Here is an 18,009-nt window from a genome sequence, read left to right as displayed (position 1 = left end):
GTGGGCTTGCTAGCATGATCAAGCTAGGAAGATACTGCTTTAGCAACCAGGAAATTCATCTCTGTTCCCAGCTGTGCCACTGAAATGTCCTCTAAATGCCAACTCACTTCAGCAGAGGTGCCCCCTTTCCCCTCCCACATGAGTACAGTCTTGCTTATCTAGAGCCAGCCTGCTCAACTGGACTATCACAGTGTGTTGGTATTTACACTTTACTGAGTCTATTGGTGAAAAACCTCACAAAGTTGCTCTAGACGGTCTCAGACAAAAACAACAGCATTTTTAGTAAGAAGATGGCAAGGTGTGCAAAACATGAATGAAGTGGGTGTGAGGTGCAAGGACTGCTCTCCACATTGCCTCCTTCCAGATCTGCCTGAACCAGGGCCTATTTCTGCACAGACAAATAACATTTCATGCTATTACAGACTTCCAATTTTCCCTGTGATCAAGACAGAGAAAATTCAGGGCCGAAACTAATGGTCTGTGAGGCCGAAATAAAAATGCTCTCCTTTCTACCACATACTGATCAACATTCTCACTGATCATCTGGAAATGCCAGGGTCAGCAATCAAGCTCTCAGTGGGTTCAAAGCAACCAGCAGTTGGATTGACATTGCTTTCTAAACCATGCAGAGGTAAGGTTCCCCCGCCTCCAGCTGACAGGTAAATTTAAGTGACTGCTTTACCACGTAAAATGCCTGCCTCTCAGTTCAAGGTCATTTTTCTCCAATCCACAGTTAGAGGTATATGGCACATTAAGTCCTATAATTCCCCTGTCATGGTGGAGAAGGGGGGGGAGCTTTTAAGCCTGTGCAGAGCACTCAGGGTTACAGAAATAAATATGGCTTTACATAGCAGCTTTCACATTCAAGATATCTCACAGTGGTTTACAAAGTAATGAGTCAGATAACAGGGCTGCAGCAGCTGTGCAGGTACACTCACTGGAAATTAATGCTGAGAAAACAGAAGTCTTAATTTTTTGATTCTCTTTATTTGCTCTTCTGCAAAACATGACTGCAGCTTCAGCCTGACTAATGAGCATCAGTGACTTCTGCAATTTAAAATGCCCAGGTTATTTGACATTCCAGTTTGCTTTTTCAGATTTTCAGATTAACTCTATGATTAAAGCTTTCCATTAACTGTTCAAGCAGAAGTGGAAAAAATTCATGTACCTCCCTGTCTTGGCTGCACTGTAAGGAAGGTCTCCTTGCCTGATCTCTAGCACCACAATTTGCAATTAGTTCAGAATCACACGACTATTTGATTTTCATTCCCCTTTCTCTCCCCCATCATTAGCTGTTACAAGCAGACCCTCAAAGGCTGATTATTGAGTGTTCTGAGGATTCCATGGTTTAGTGTGCTGGCACAAGTAAAGCATATATTAGAAGTAAAAATATATTTTCTTTGAAACAAGCCACATCTTGAGGTGTAACCTGACACTCAATTTTGTCTACATGCTCCTTTCTCAGGTTCCATGGGCAAATTCACTTTCTCATTCTTCTTCTGAGTCACCTAATCCACCAGTTGTGGATTAAGTTGTTTTGGAAAATTGTGCTGGTTTTTTGTAGACATACTTTTCCTGAGGGACTCTGTAATCAGTTAATGAGAGTCACACAGAACAACACAAAAGGGAACGTGGGAGGTCACCTGGGCCAACTTCCTGCTCAAAGCAGGCTCAATGCCAAAATAAGACCAAGCTATTATGCTTTTGTCCAGTTAGGTCTTGAAATCCTTCAATGATATAAAGAACCCTTCAAAACCTCTCTGAGGAACCTGCTCCAATGCCCAATTATGTGGCATTAGCCTCCATTTCTGTGGGCAGAAGAATCCCAGAGGGGACAGATGCCTTCAATGAGACCCCAGTGATGTCTGCCTAGTGCCGACTTCTGAAAGCACCGAGTCACCTTGGGCTCCCAGAAATTCATGTTTTGGTAACTCCTAAAGGCAAGGCCTTCAGAACACTCACACAGAGCTGTAACTACCTCCTTTGCTTCTGCTCACACTATTTCTGGAAATCTGGAAAAAGATTTAAATCAACATTACACCACTTTTCTGCCTCAGCTGTTCTGAACCTTTCTGCAGTTCTCTTGTCAAGCAGCTTCGTCAGCACAACTTTGCCGCGGTACTTTTGATGGACATCAGAGACAACCGTAACTTCGTGCAACAAGGTTTTTGTAATTGATTTTGACATGAAACTTCATCTCTGAATTCTGACAGAAGCTGAGTTCCTCTTCCCTGAGCTCCCTGGCAATACTGGCTGGGCAACCAGGACAACTTCCAGATTCGTGCCTCTCTTCAAATGATGATCTCATTTTTTATGCTTATGCTAAAAGGGAGGGGGAACTCTGAGAGATTTCATTGTTATTGTTTCTTAACTGAAACTAAATGGCATGGCAGAAGGGGACATAATGCAACAGTGATGGAGTGTTTCACTGCAGTGACTGAATCCCAAGACAGAGGCAGCTACAGTTATGAGGAATAAACACCTTCCCATCAACTCCTGCTTTTATTCCTGGCAGGCTTCCTTGGCATATTCTCATTTTATAAACAGTCCTGGAGCAGCATTTGTATAATGAGCTATGCTCTGTAATAACAAGGATTCTATTTTAGAGTAACAATTAGAATTGCTTGTAGAATAGAAATGCTAAATGAGACATGCAAAAACATATACACAACCTAAAATGTGGGGAGGGAGTATCATTCTCAGCAGGACAAACAATACAGGAAAAGCTGTGAAAATTAAAAACATATGACTGACAACTATAGCTTTCCAACATTAACTGTTTTTCATTACAAATATTAGCCAAGTGGAAATGACATGAAAATCCAATCAGTGGTTGGAAAGTTAAGAATGCTGCATTGCCAGAGAGCAACATCGCTATAACTGAAGTAAATGTAGCTGGGCAGTAAAACTTACCAAGGTTTCCAGTTATGCACTGGTTTATGTATACACTTTTCTATACAAAGCATCATAAATAATGCAGTTAAACTTCTCAGTAAAAACCCACAATAAATGCAATATGCATAGTGAGAGCACAAAGCAATTCACAGTATTACACATTTGCAAAATTCTAACATGAACACCTCAGTCCACTCCCACAGTATCTCACTGGGGCAAACCTCTACCATCCATCTTTAACTGAAATTATGTTTTAATTTTTCTATCACTGTGCTGCTAGCAACAGCTGGGATACAGCATACTTCACCAGAATTTTGCCTTTTTTACAAATATACCACATGCATTCCATCTGCATTGGTTATCACAGCAGCAGTGAAAACACTAATTATTTTAGTGAAGGTAATTATTCCAGTTATTATTTTGGTGAAGTGATTCTTCTAGTGAAGGCAGTGGAAATAGCAGGTTTTTCATGAACAGGTTCACTATAACCCCATCAACCAAATGCTATTAACTTACCTAAGGCCATTCAGAAAGTCAACAGCAATGCTGGACTGGGAAAATGAGACTCTCCTTCCAGTACTGTCTTTAGCTGAAGCTGCACATCACTCCATCTCCTTATTAGCTGCTGTAATTACCATGTGCTCTAGTGGAGCTCCTGCTGTTTAGTTTTTCATAGGCTACTTTATTATGCAAGTATATATAGCCTCTTCCTGTTTAAGATGCCTAAATCTAATTTTCTGTGCACTTATAACTTGGCCACAAATTCACATCAAGTTGGAAAGGGAATTTACCACCTGGGATTCCTGTCTTCTGAAGATACTGCTAGTTAACATAACAGATCTCTATTCCTGGGCATCAGCCTCAGGCAAGAAGGAGTTGGAAGCTGACTACTGGAGTCTTTTTATAGTCCCATGAGAGCCACAGGTGAAAGGACCTAAAGGTGAGGAGGGATAATCTTGCCTCCAACTATCAGCTTTCCCCCCTCATGTGCTGAGGGAGACTAAACATTTGAGAATGCAAAAGATAAATGAAGAGGAATAGCTGTTGATGTTGATTCACTATTTCCAAGATAACCAAAGTATCTTAGAAGTGAGACAGATTTTTCTTGTTCAGAAGGAAAAATGTGAAACGGTTCAGAAACAAAACTGTTGTCCTAACTCATCTTGCATGTGACCTCAAAGCTGTTAAGACAGAGGTGGATTACAAAGGGAAAACCAGGAGCTCTACAGGCAAACAAATTATAGCAGAGCCAAAGAGATATGGACAACAACCACCACCTTATAACTTCACAAAGAGTTTCAGCTTCTATTAATACAGAGCTGAATGGAATTCTTATATCACTACAATTGCTCCTCTTGCCTCCCGGCCCCAGCAGTTGTCTCCCACTGGTCCCTCAGCTTAAACTTCAAAGCTTCATGACCTAAACCTGAAAGACATTCATACTATGAAGTGTCCATGCTGGGGTTGGGGAGGTATTAGTGGCATTTAAATATCACAGTTGAAATTTCTTCTCCAGTTTATACTGGTTTTGTACCCTCCACACAGCAGAACTACCTCAAGTCCCCAACTCAAATCTTCCTGGCAATCTCTCACCTGGGCCTTTCACAGCACAGTCTACTCACACAAACACTGTGCTTCCCTGACTCAGCTGCAAGAGATTTTCTTTCTACAGATTCCATTTCTCCCCTACCAGGAATCTAGCCTGTCTTATCTGTAAACACAATTTTTGCCTGGATGTCCCTACGGACAAAGCAAGGAACTGGAAACCACAGCTCAGGGCTGCAATGTCAAGGCGTTCTCTGAAGCCAGAGAGCAACGGTTTGACAAACACGGCAGCAATTACCAGGACGCAAATCCACAACTATTCTTCACATTCCTAAGCAGACAGATAACACCAGGGCTTGTACTGTAACCATCTCAAATTCCTCTCACATGATTCTGTGGAATAACTGAACTCCACACAGCAGAGCCGTGGGTCTCAGCAGCACTGCTGTACACAGTTACTGTACAGGGTTTCAGTCATATAGTTTAGTATTTCTCACAGAAAAATATTTGTTTCCTTACAGTCTCCAAAGTAAGAATACTGTAGGATAGAACTGTATTACCAAGTGAAAAGAATTAGTGGCAGAGACAGAACAGTACTCCTGGACCTCCAATTGAAATTCCAACTGTGTCTCCCACATGATTTTTTCAAAGCCTTCACTTTCAACCCTAAACTTGTAATTTATGTTCTACATATTCAAATTTAACAGATCCATAAAAATCACAAAGAAGTTTCCACCTGTAGAGCACAGCTCAGCAGGCCAGGGAGCAATTCATGCACGTGTCCACCAGCCCTGAACAAGTAACAACATTGAACCTAAGAATCAGAGAAGATTATGACAAAAAAGGCAGAGGATTCCAGAACAATTAGCCGTCAGCTGTGGAAAGAGTGTGTACACAAGAAAGGAAAAATCCACAGGTGCCTGCTCCGAATTCTTTGAAAATATTGGGAAAAAGAACGGGAATTTAAAGGTACCAGATTAGACAAACTTTGGCAAGGGCAGGTTCCATATGGGAATTTTCCTATTCAAGGCAATAAATTTTCTCTGACTCAGAGCACTGGAAGACAGATGAGAAACCTTTCACTGCTTTGTAAATTATGAAAAACACATGGGACTAAAATGAATACTCAGCTTAGGAAAGAAACAGAAATAAGAGATACTTAATAATTCTGATCAGAATTCTCAATAACGTGCATGAAATGTTCGAAAGATGTTAATGCAAGAGCATGTTACTGCTCTCAGAGAGGAGATCTTCCCAGCCCCTGAATTTCCACCAGCAGGCACACGAGGGGTGTGGATGGTGCCATTAATCAATCAGTTCTACTCACTTATTCACAATACGACAATCAAAATTAATGATGGAAGGGAGCTGGAAAGGGCAGGTGAGTGCTTGAGTCAACTTGTAAAGATTTAAAGAAAGCAAATTAAAGCAGCAGTGAAATGCGAACTGCAGCCAATCTTAATTACAAACTAAAGCCAGAGTAAAGTGAAGTTTCTCTCTCCTTCCACTACACGTTGCCTTTAGCTGAAGACAAATTGCTGGTACTTCTGTAATCTACCAAGTTAAAGTCATTACCCTGACAGTGCCAGGAAGTCTAATTTCCTAGAGCAGTAATACAAAGATTTATAAGGGAATTTAAACACTCACCTTCTGGAATAGAAAATCTATCATCAGCATGAAGCTACATTGAAAGTGACTGAGGATTTCAGATAATGGAGAAGAAGAAATTCACCTGCTAACAAGTTCATCCAAAATCTCATTCCCTGCCTACACAGGCACCTGAACCAGGGTAAGTGTACACACAAAGCTGAGCTTTCAGATAAATTCAGCTTTTCTGTGACATCCCCACTGCAACAAAACGGACTTCCTCAATTACTAGCATTTTTAACACTAGCTCAGTATTTCAGCACAACTCTCATAAACTTATGTTCCCATTAAAACAGAATTAAACTTAAGTAATCAAAAAGGAAAGAGAAATTAATAAGCAGTTTAATAACTGCTTGAAAGGAGAAAATGAGCTAGCTCATCCACCAGGCTGAAATGTACCTGCATGTCTCATCATGGCTGAAGACTTTCAACTCCCTAATGAGATAAACTGAAATGAGAGCTGAACTTCAACACCCAAAGCTCCATAGAGCAGCTACTGCTGTGCCCTCAGATGTGTGTGCACATAAACAACAAGCCATGAGATTTGCCTAAAACCAGACAGCACAGAGGTCTGGATTTAATTAGGAATAATCTAATGCTGATTCCACGTAAAAAAAAAAAAACTGTTCTGCTCTTCTAGACTTTCTCCTCCCATATTCCAGCACTGAGGAACAGAGGTGGACAGTCCCAACACCTTCACACAAGTGGGTTAAATGTTACAACCTCTGTAACATCTTTAGGGGGCTGACACATATCAATTCTGATTCTGCTCAGAAAACCTTATTGCAGAGGTAGTGCCATCTGAGACACTGCCTTCCCTGCAGAGATATGATTAATCCTCATCTTCCCCCAGTGTCTGAGCCTCCTGCCACGATTGCTGCTCAGAAATGAGGGACTCTGAACAAAGCACAGGAGTTGTACTATGCTGTGTATTTAATGTGTACACAGGAGAAATCAGCGCTGTGGTAGTGCAGAGGAGAACATGCTGCAGAGGAGGCAGCTAGCACCATATCACTGACCTACTTTAGACTGGGGAAGGGATTTCAGTGAGACTTTCCCTCCACCCCTCACAGAAGCAGCAATTTTTTGAAAGTCCTAAATTTAGCATGGTTCTGAGGACAGCATTCATAATTTCTTGTCAGTGCTATTCCCTTCTCTATGCAAGCTCATATCACTTTTCCCCCAAATTTATGCTTTCTCTTCGACTGTCAGGAAAAAAATACATTCCTTTCAACAAAGAGGAAACAAGAAGCTTCCCTTTCACAATCTTTCCTCATGAGGACAGGAGTACTCTGGACACTGCCAGGGCATATACATTTATTTTTTAATATCAGATGAGACAGCTTCTGAAAGCACTGCAAGTTCTCCTGTCTGACATTATCCAGTTTACCACAGATAACAACCTTGAACTGGAAGCTTTCCCCTGCCAGAATGCCTAGCACATAAAATTATTAAAGGCTTAGAAATGGTTTCAGGGCTGCTCAAATGACGTGCTGCAGCAAAACCTGATTCCCATTAAAAAACCAGGAGCCATCAGGAACAGACTCTAGTCTCAGTTCATCACTGAAAAAGAGAACTGCCTTCATTCATTCCTCACCAGAATACACAAATTCCAGGGAGGGGGAAAAGTGAAACACTGCACTTTAAACTAGGTTACAATTTACAGAACCCTTTGGATTGTTCAGGACATGAAGATGCTACTAACATGTTGTACCAGCAGGATAGATGTTCTGAAGGACTGAGAAACCTCTGCATCCTGCACAGACACTAGCCAGTACCCACCCATAATTGACACAAGTTTCTGGTTTTATGATGTTTCACTGCAGGACAGGCAGAGATTCCTGCCATTAAAGTAATTTGGAATCAAAATTAAGTTTCCAGAGCTGATAGAAAATAGGTCTGAACTAGTTTGCTGCTACTAGTCCATGGTTTTTCAAGTGATCACAAGCATACTGTCAATTGGGAAACTGATGTCAGGTTCTTGAAACCACATCTTTAGACCCACCAGATAAGCTCCATGGATGTTGACTGTAAGATTACAGGAAACTTAACAACACTACATCCCAATATTTGTTAACTACCACAATGCTCATTTGCTGCATTGCATGAACAAATCTTATTACTGCAGTTTCATTTGCTCACAAAGATTCCAGCTGAAAACTCTCTTTAATATGGCTTTAATAATACATGAAAGAGATTAATATATAATTGTTGATTTTTGAAATAGCACTTCATCATGTCACTCAATCTGAGTGCTTTTGATCATTAAAACTTGCATGATTTCTCCATCTTGGTAACGAGATTCTGCCTCAGCTGAGAGCTGATCTCATCAGAGCCAATTATATTCTACGGAAGAGATCTGACCAAAGCTCTTAAGGGTTTGAAATCTGCAATTTTATTTTCTTTATTTTACCGAACAATTTAAAGTTCAAGCAACCTTGTGAGAACCTTTAGTATCCAGGAATTCTCAAGTAAATGAGATGCTTGGCAGGAAACTACCGGCAAAAAAGTGAACAAAAATGCATCACTGTCTTAGTTTTTTACTCTTAGAATACAAGTCATTAGCTCCTCATGTCTTTTTTCATGTCAAAGTGCTTCTTTCAAAATGCTGTGGGATTAATCTCCTGACCTTATCTAGCATGAGATATGTAATCTATTTGACTTTGATTAAATGGGGGTATCTCAAAATTATCAAACAACTGCTTCAAGAGTGTGCGATTTCTAGCAATTGAATATGATAACAAGCTGTATAAGCTCAGAGACAAATACATCTCCCATCAGATCTGCAAATCACTTCTACCATTAACAGAACCACGTGAAAGATTTTAATCTTATTTTAATGAAAGCTATGCAAAATACATTTCCTTGCAGAAATTCTTGATTTCCATCTTTTCTCTTCAGTGGCACCTACATTCCAACTTCTTTCCTGCATGTCTCTAAATAGGATGGTACTGCAGCTTCTGAGAGGTTCTTTAGTATCTTGCATTATTTCACAAGATACAGAAGATCTTGTGCAATAATGCGCCAAATGAAAATCAGTGTTTAGACATGCGACTAGAAACTGCATCCACTATAAAGGGTGTCTGTAAACAGATTAGATTTATCTATGTATTAGGATTAGTTTGCATATCATCAGAGTTTCAATGTGAATTTAAGTGAGTGCAGAACTACGTGTGTCTAATTATTAGACCATTACTGACTATCAGCACATCTTTAAGGATCTCAGACATGGTATCTACTGTTGCTCTCAGTTAAACAGCAAGGAAATTGAAGCACAAATAAGTTGAATGGACCAAGGTCACAAAAAGAGCGTAATTCAGGTATGCCAAGTCCATGGATCTCTCCACTGAGTCAGACTGTCTTTTTATACTCTCTAAACTTCTCTATGTGATGTGGGAAGAGTTTAAAATTTTTCTTCTGAGGAATGCTCAGGTAGTGCTAGGTATTCAGAGCTCATTAAGGTGAGTTTGACAGAGTGGCACCGCAGCAGTTGCCATGACAATAGCTGGATCTTTGCAGAGACATTGCACACACTTCAAATCAAAAATTGTGCAAGTCTCAAAACACCGTCCAGTGTTCTAAGAATTCTGACAAAATCCCAAATCACCTCCTAATCTCCAATTTAAAAAAGCACCATGCATGCAAGAAAGGAATGCGGATTGTGAAAGAGTCCGTCTCTGCCAGAACTGCAATACAAAAAGCACAATGCAGAATAATTCTTCCATGAACCTCCCGGATTTTGGAAAACTACAAGTACTGCTCACTACAGACAGGAAGGAATACTGTGCTCAGGAGAAGACAGACTATCAGTAAAGGCAAAAATCCTCAATCCCTACTGTCACCCAATTCCACAGAATGCTGAAGAATGACAGAGGTGCCAGGGAAGGAAAAGGGTTAGTGCCATGTACCCCCAGCAAGTGCATTTCACAACTCCTTACAGTCAGGTCTGGTGCAGGTGGGTTGCAAATGGAGCTGTAGAGGAGAGCTTGTACTCATCCCTCTCTAGAGTTACAATCACCTAACACCAAATCAGACATGCTTCTACGAGATTCCACCAATTCAGCAGTTTTAGATAAAAATTCATATCCAGTATTCAACACTAGATAAGAATATGCAGAGATATAGCCATTATTTCAATTAACTGACTACAAAAGAAGATCAGCCTGATATGCTCATGTCTCAAGTCCCTTTAAAGAGCCTCCAGCTCCCAAGCTACTTTTTATTTCCAAAAGCACAAACATTAGCATTACCTTTTGCTGCTTCAGACCGCTTAGGCAAATCAAGTGTATCAAAATTCCTGTCCAAATCTCCATTCTTCTTTCCTGTGCAAAAAAAAAAGACAACAGATGGAGAAGAATGTCAGTATACTGACAGGTAAGTTACTGTCATGTGCATCTAAAAGATGGGAGAAGATACAGACCCAGAATATAAATCAAAGACTGCTACCCATAATTGTATCTATCTGACTCGCAGTCCAGCTGCACAGCTGTGGTTTTAGCATGAGCAAACTTAGGGACAAACACCCGTGGCTGCTTTCAGGTTGATCTGCAAACATGCTTAGCACTAGCATTTCAGAGACTCTTAGGAGTGCTTCAAACCTTGGAAAATTGTGCCATTTCTTCATTCTTCCTTCATTGGCAAAGCTGTGCCCCTCCCTCAAAAGCCCAGTGTTTACTTGTTTTCACAGAGGAATTTTGACCTGAAGCTTAGCTCAAGCAAAAACTCAGCAGCATAGCAAAAAAACCAACAGCTCTGCTTTGCAGCCTCTATTCTCAATGCAACAGCCAGGCAGGAAGACCTAGATTTAATGTATTGTACAGGCAGCAGCCAACAACTTAACCTTGAATTGCCCTTCAATCACCAAAGTGTCATTTTTGCTATTTATTAGAAGTTAATGGAAATAATTCCATACTTTTGCTAAGAAACAGTGTTAAACTATTACACTAGCTTTAATTTATAAAACCTTTACATAAAACAGAACAAAACCTGCACTTTTAGTTAGACTGAGAATTCAAGGTTATGCAACAATGTGGAGAAGGAAGGGTTAGTTTCTACGCTCCCAAGGAGACACACTGCCTTGGGTAAGCATGGATGCTGTGGGATAAGCAGGAACCTTGCCATCAGAGGCATACTGGCAGCAGAGAGACAGAGATTTGGAAGGAAGGGCAAGAATCTGCATGGCTTCTGAACAGCAATGTACAATTTAGTTGTCCCAAATTATTTTGAGGGGGGAAAAAATTAAGTTATTTAGTCTCTCTCCCTCCAGAGCAAGGAAGGCAGGTGTGATGCAGTGAATTCAGACAACGCAATTTAAGCTGCCAGAAGTGGCTTCTGCACAGAGACTACCAGGCTGTTAATGGAGGCTTTACAGAAAGGGCTGGTAGTTCCACCAATCAGGCTGCTTAAAAGCAAACAGGGAAATGGTCCTGGAAAATGTAATGAAGAGATTAGTCTGAGTCTTGACTGCCAACAGGTCAGGAGATGGGAAAGGCCAGTCCCTGCCTAGTTACAACAGAGGGTTGGTACGTGGACAGTGAATTCAATGGGTCACTCTACCTTACCTCCTGACAAAAGAATAAATTTACTCAGTACTGCACAGAGAAGAATCAAAGCTTTTAAATACCATTATGAATATTTAGGAATAACATTAAGAGGGAAACCCCCCCTCGAGGCAGTATTCCACCCTCTCTCTTTCTTTGGGAGGGATGGAATCACTTTTGAATCACCTTTTCTTTTGAATTGTCAACATAAAACAAAAGCCAGCTTAAACGGCTGTGCAAAACAAAACATGTACCTAGAAGTTCTGCCTATCTGAAGTAATTTCCTTAACTAAAGTACGTAAAACCTGCAGCCAGGTACCACAGCACTCCTTGAAAAGGTATCTTTTCCTTGAAAGGTATCTTTTCTACAGAAAGGGACGGGAATCCTGGCACTTCACAGCCTTCCATCAATTTTTTTGCTCTATGAAAGAGCAACATGTTGCTTGGGGAATCAAATACCAGAAAGAAAAACTGCTGTATATCACCAAAAGACTTTGCATTTCATAATGGTAGCTGAACCCAGTTACTGGCTGCAAACCCTTGTTGACCCTAAAGGCATTGACAGGAAAAAGCAGGGCAGAGGGAATTAAAAGGAAAAAAGCATTCAAGGAAGGAAGTTAGTGTAGAAAAGATTACAGACTTAAAGCAGACCAATAAATGTGACTCTGTCTTATCTACAAGTAGGACAAACTGTTTTTCCACATGACCCCAAATTTCATGTCTCTGCCATTAGATACTTTAAACCTCAGAACATGTTCCCAGAGAGCCAGACCTTACTTGACACAACTACTCATTTCAAAAGTTTTCCATAATTTAAAGGATGGTTTGACACTTCTATCAGCCCTACAGAAAAGAGATGGCACAGTAAGAGTTCCCTTCTTCCCAGTGGCAGTGTTTAGTCATCAGTGCCTGTGCACAACTTGTTAAGGAGGAATTGTCCAGGAGTGCAGTGCTGGCTGCTACTTTTGAGCTGGGAATGCCAAAGCAGCTGCCTATTTACTGGCCCATTTTTCATTAAGACAGCATCCTCCACCTGTGCTCTGGGCTCCTCAGTTGCTGTCTCTCCATTCCTGGGCCAGACAGCAAACACTGGCTGGTCTGGAGGAGCCTCTGATGGTTTGTGTCTCAGTTCTCCAAGGAACTCCCACCTCACAGGCCAAGGCCTGTCTGTTCAAAGAAGCTGCCAGCTGCTTGCCAATGGCAGCAGTACAGAACACAAAACTCTGACCAAGGGGATTTTACTTCTACAAATTACCTGCTTAATCAAATGGATTTGGTTTGGAAATACCCCAGGCACTACATTTTCAGGGCTTTCTGACAGAGACAAGGTGAAAGAACACTCCAAATCAAATCCACCCACAAAGAAAAGTTCCAATCTGAGGCCAAGCAACTATTTTTGCCATTTGATTTTCACAAATGTTGGAGTTTCTAAAAAGGTGACCAAAACTAGCAATTCAAGAGTCTACTGATTAAAACCATCTCAGCCACTTCCATGCACCCTGATAATGTGAGAAAGACATCTGGTGGCACAGCCAGATTCTGTAGCTCTGGACACTCTGCCCCCTGTCCCTCGAGCCTGTGCATTTGCTCACAGCAGGGATGTGAACACGCACACCACCCATGCAGCTGGGATTTGTATGGAGCACACCACTACTGCTTCCTGGGTCTTCACAATTGGGTTGTACCCCACAGGGATGCTGGAACCACAGCACAAACTGCACTCCCAGTAGGAGAGAAATTTAAGATTGTTTTTGTACATTTCTATTTCCACTTACGTCCAGGGCTCTCCAGGTTTTCCAGCCTGAGGTGTGTCAGGGAAAAGCCAATGCTGTTGGATGAGAAGCACAACTCCAGACTTTGCCAAGAGACAGTTTTGAACATGCCTACTGACAGGCTTGCTTTATGAGACCTGGCTGCAGGATTGGCACAGCACTCTGGTTTGGGAAAATTGCCTGACATGAGACTTGCTTGTGCAAGATGCAATTCACAGTCTCTGAAACACAGGGATTAAAATTCTTCCCCTCTCCCCCCTTGCTACTTTTCATTATGTAAGAAACAACCAAAACATGACCTTCAGCATTTTCCATCTGTCAAAAACTCTGCACAGACTCTGAGGTGTGACCCAGAGTTATTAACCACTAATGTTGTTGATCTTCTGCAAATGTCGTTTTGCTTTACAAAATAATCAAGCCATGGTGCAGCCAGATCATTTTTGCTGAAGGATCAATTCCCAAAATGCTTTCTTTCTGGGTTGAAATAAAAGTTTAAGGGAAAGTGCTTCTTTGTAACAATACCACCTTATCCTCCCCAGTGCTAAGTCACTGAGCTGGCCACAAAGGAGTGACAGAAACCAAGGGCTGAGCTCTGTCCTGCTTACAAATCCATTTTCCACAGCCTCAGCACTCACAGTCCAAAATCAGCATCCTGCAGAACACTACCCAGTACCATTTGCTGGGTGGAGCAATTAGATTTCAGTTGGTTGGTTTTTTACCTCTACTCAACATTTCTCCTTTAGCCCAATCCTCCAGAACCCACGATCTGAAGCAAGTGTCACAACCTGAAAATGCTCCTGCCTTCACCCTCAAATCAGCCTCAATAAAGGCACCCACAGCCTATCAACTTCCCAGCTGAGGGAAGCTTTAGCCTCAGACTTGTGTCTTCCAGGTGTAATTTTAGCTCTTGTGCTGGGATGAGAAACTGAAGCCTATCCCCTGAGAGGTGTTGGGGTAGCTTCATCCAGCTCCCGTGAGTGACAGTAACAGAGCTGCAGCACCCCAGGCAGAAAAAGTACCAAGCAGCCCTGAGAATACAAACCCAAGCTGCTGTGGCTCACAGCTCCTTCCACTCCCCAGAGCAGCCAGCAGAGCCTTCCATCTGACAGGGCTGGTGACACAACCCACACCTGGGTGTTCCTGCTCTCCTGGGCTTAGCTGCACAGCAATTCCCCTACTGCGCTTACACCAAGACTGAATAAATCCTTGTGTTTTCCATCTGTGGTTTGGAAAGACCAAAGTGCAAAAGCTCCCTCATAGGATTTTTCCATGTCTGCTGAAATGAAAAGGAGGATGTGCTGGGGGAGCAGAGGAGAAGGTGGATGAACCAGACCTTGATCTCAGCTCTTAGCCTTGCATGTGAAAGCCAAACAAAGCAAGTTATGGTGATGATGAAAATAAAGTATTGCAGACTCACCTTGATTGAACCACTCCTCTAATTACCAGAAAAGCAGCAAAAGGAAAACAAAAATTTACAGGATGAAGAAAATACAAAGGAACAGTCACAAAGAGGCAGAATTTCACAGAACAGGTTAGAAACCTGATTATTACAAGACTACAGAAGTTTCATCAGTTAAAGAAACCAAACCAAACCAAGGTATTTCACTCTCTCTCTTTTTTTTCCCCTGGTAAAAACCTGTAATTTTTCTTCACACAGCTTTTTTCTTCTTTTCTTTCCCAATTTATAAAATGAAAAGGTGCTCACAGAACTGAGGGGACAGAAGGATGACAAGCCCTTTGCAGAGGTGTTTGAAATGCTGTGATCAATGACCAATTAAATAAAATAAAATAAACATGGAAACACTGCAAGATTAAGTGAACAAGGAAGGAGAGAACAGATCAATTTTGAAGTTCTAGACTGAGAAAATTAAGGTAGGTTCAGACCAGTATCCACATAAATTTAACAAGAAGACAAGGGAGCTTCTCTTTATGATTTTAAAAGCACATTTATGAATGGATTTCAACTCTTATTTTTTTTTAGCACAACAGTCATCTGAGACCCTCTATTCTTTTGATCTACATCATACAAGCTGTGAGCTCAGCACTGTTACCAGTTGATTTCCCTCTGGGGAACAGCACACTTTCAAAAGGGCACTGCGAAAAGGTGGAAAAAAACATTAAAATATTGTCATTTCCTGATGAACACAGAGCCAAACCCAAGCTGTCACTGAGTGCCTGAACTGCTTGCTGCAATCCACAGGCTCATCCCCATCAGATGATTTTCAGACTAATTTGTCCATGAAGACATGAGCTGGTGCTTCAGCTGATGAACAGAAAGTACCTGGGTGCACAGCCCAGGAGAGGTATCTCCAGGTGGGCCCAGGCAGGCACCTGGGGTAAGACACGCACCCAAGAGTGCTCCTGGTCACTGCCATCGAGGGGATGAGGACAGGTCTCCCTCAGCACAACACCCTCCTCCCACAGGGCATTCAGAGCTTTTATGGCTAAAGTGTTTCCACTGACTGTGCTGCTCTCAAGCAAAGCAACACCATGGACTGCAAGTGGCAGGGAACAGGCTTGAGTCAGCACTCATGCTAGGTTTCCAAAGGGTAGCACACTGCAGGTTCAGTCACTCCCTGTGAGAACAGGCTGGTCAGGCAAGAAGAATTATTTCTTTAGTTTTTCTCCCAGTCTTTAGAAGATTTCTATCATTTTTTTATTTTAAACAGTTTAAATGTAGTTGATGACAGGCTAGTCTGAAAAAGCAAGTTCACACTGTGATGACTTCCCTAACACATAAGGAAACACATAATATTTTAATAACTTGTGCAGGTCAGATCAAAGAGTAATGTGTAGCACAACGTCCATCAAGTTCAAACAACTCTGTATCAGCTTTTTAGGGGTAAATCCCTTCCTTGCACCTGGCTATAAATAATAAGCCAGGTTATGTGTACACATGAATGAGGAGAATGAAGCCTAGACAGAAAATGGAATTAATTATCTCTGAATTCATCCAGAATAGTAATTTCTCTAAGAAAGGAAACAGAATTCAGTCTAGAATAGTAATTTCTCTAAAACAACAAAGGAAACTGATATAATTTGAGTGTCTCTTTGTAAAGAAAACATGGAAGGGGGGGGTAACTGAGACTATTAATCCTCCCTTATAATGAAACTCATTTGCAACACTCATGCCCCAGAGGAGAGAACAGGTCTAAAAGTGACTGACAATTAAAAGCTACAAAATCATGTTTGCAATTTAAATTACTGAAATAGTGACTGAACTGGGAGGTTGTACATTTTGGTTGAGTGGGAGGGGAGGCTTTTAGTTTGTTTTCAGGTATGAGAGTCTGGAGGCATGGAAGATGTACAGGTAGAGTGCCATGCATGGGGATGGATGGATGGATGGATCCATGCTGGCCTGGCTTCCTGAGAAGGGCACACATGCTACACAGCCAGGCAAGGAGACTGAGCAGAGATGTGACAGATGCAAGAACGTAGCAATGCAGAGGAGAGGCAGAGCACATCCACCTTTTTCCAACAGCAGTGTCATCTGTCAGCACACAGCACTCCTGTTTAAAGCCAAACGAAATTACAGCAATAGTGGAAAAAAGAATTCCAAACATCCAAGAGTGATGCAACATGGGAGATAAAACACATGCCAGGATACTGCAAACTCTCCACAAACTGCATTATCCTAAACGAGCACGATAAATGTTCTTGCAAGAGCGGGACTGCACAGCAACGTGACCCCCAAAAACATTACCTTTAGCTTTTTTTCCACCAAAACAACCAGCATCATCTTTCTTCTTCTTCTGGGAGCTTCCTGTGCCTGTAGTCTGACCAGCATCTAGTTCTTGGTACTTATCAGCTCCAGGGACCTCTTTGTGGACGTGATAGGAAAGGTTCCGCATGATGCACACACAGTTCTCCACAGACTATTACAAAGAAATTTATGTTATACACCCTCCTACCTGCAAACCATTGTATTGTACAGAGGAGGGCTTGGGGAAACTGAAAAAAGAATACCACCTGTCCCAGGAAAATCATGTAGACCCCAAGGAAGATTTAGTCAAGACCCTTAAATTAAAGTTCATTCTTCTTCTAAATCCAATTTTATTTTTCCAAAAGTGAAGTGCTTTATAAATAGTATCCATTCAAAATGAAAACTCTCTAATCAAAAATACTTGATCTTACATAAAGAATACAATTCATCAAAAGATCAAACACTCAGCAGAAAGTGATCATATAAGGATCTTATTTTAATCCAAGTCTCTCTCTCATTCTTCCAACATTTACAATCTCCAAGGGGCCCATTTTATTAAATTTTCTCTGGGTCAAAACCTAGGCCTTGTGAGGATTTCAATGAGAACACACGATGTCCTGCAGTAATAGCTAATCCACAGCACATCAGGTTCTGACAAGAGCAATGCTCTGTAGGTTGCAATGGAAACCACCAGGTGGTTACAAAATCCACTTCCAAAGTTACCTGATTAAGTAACAGGGCTTTGTAACCCCCTTGTTCAGGCCATCACATGGTGAGACTCAGAATAAAATAACGATGCTTTACAAGCCTTCCGGTGTTATAAAGAAATAGTATGCTCTTCTTTTAAATAGGTTAAAGTTGTGATATTCCTCATGCATATAAATACATTTTTAAGTGCCAAGGGATG

The 18,009-nt window shown here is 41.4% G+C and overlaps 1 protein-coding gene across 4 annotated transcripts in view; it reads right to left on the bottom strand.

Annotated features, from left to right (window-relative positions):
* The window catches only part of ARVCF (ARVCF delta catenin family member), a 244,260-nt gene that overhangs the window by 29,267 nt on the left and 196,984 nt on the right, over positions 1–18,009 (bottom strand). For all 4 annotated transcript variants that reach the window (XM_056504005.1, XM_056504007.1, XM_056504006.1 and 1 more), the window contains 2 exons: positions 17,103–17,274; positions 10,338–10,409 (listed from right to left, as the gene is read on the bottom strand). In XM_056504005.1, coding sequence (XP_056359980.1) covers positions 10,338–10,409; positions 17,103–17,274 — 244 coding nt within the window. The remainder of the gene's footprint in view (positions 1–10,337; positions 10,410–17,102; positions 17,275–18,009) is intronic.

The sequence above is a fragment of the Oenanthe melanoleuca genome, chromosome 15, assembly GCF_029582105.1.
Source record: "Oenanthe melanoleuca isolate GR-GAL-2019-014 chromosome 15, OMel1.0, whole genome shotgun sequence".
In the NCBI taxonomy this organism is placed as follows: Eukaryota; Metazoa; Chordata; class Aves; order Passeriformes; family Muscicapidae; genus Oenanthe; species Oenanthe melanoleuca.
The sequence above is the reverse complement of the archived record's forward strand: the minus strand, read 5'-3'. Positions and strand labels throughout refer to the sequence as shown.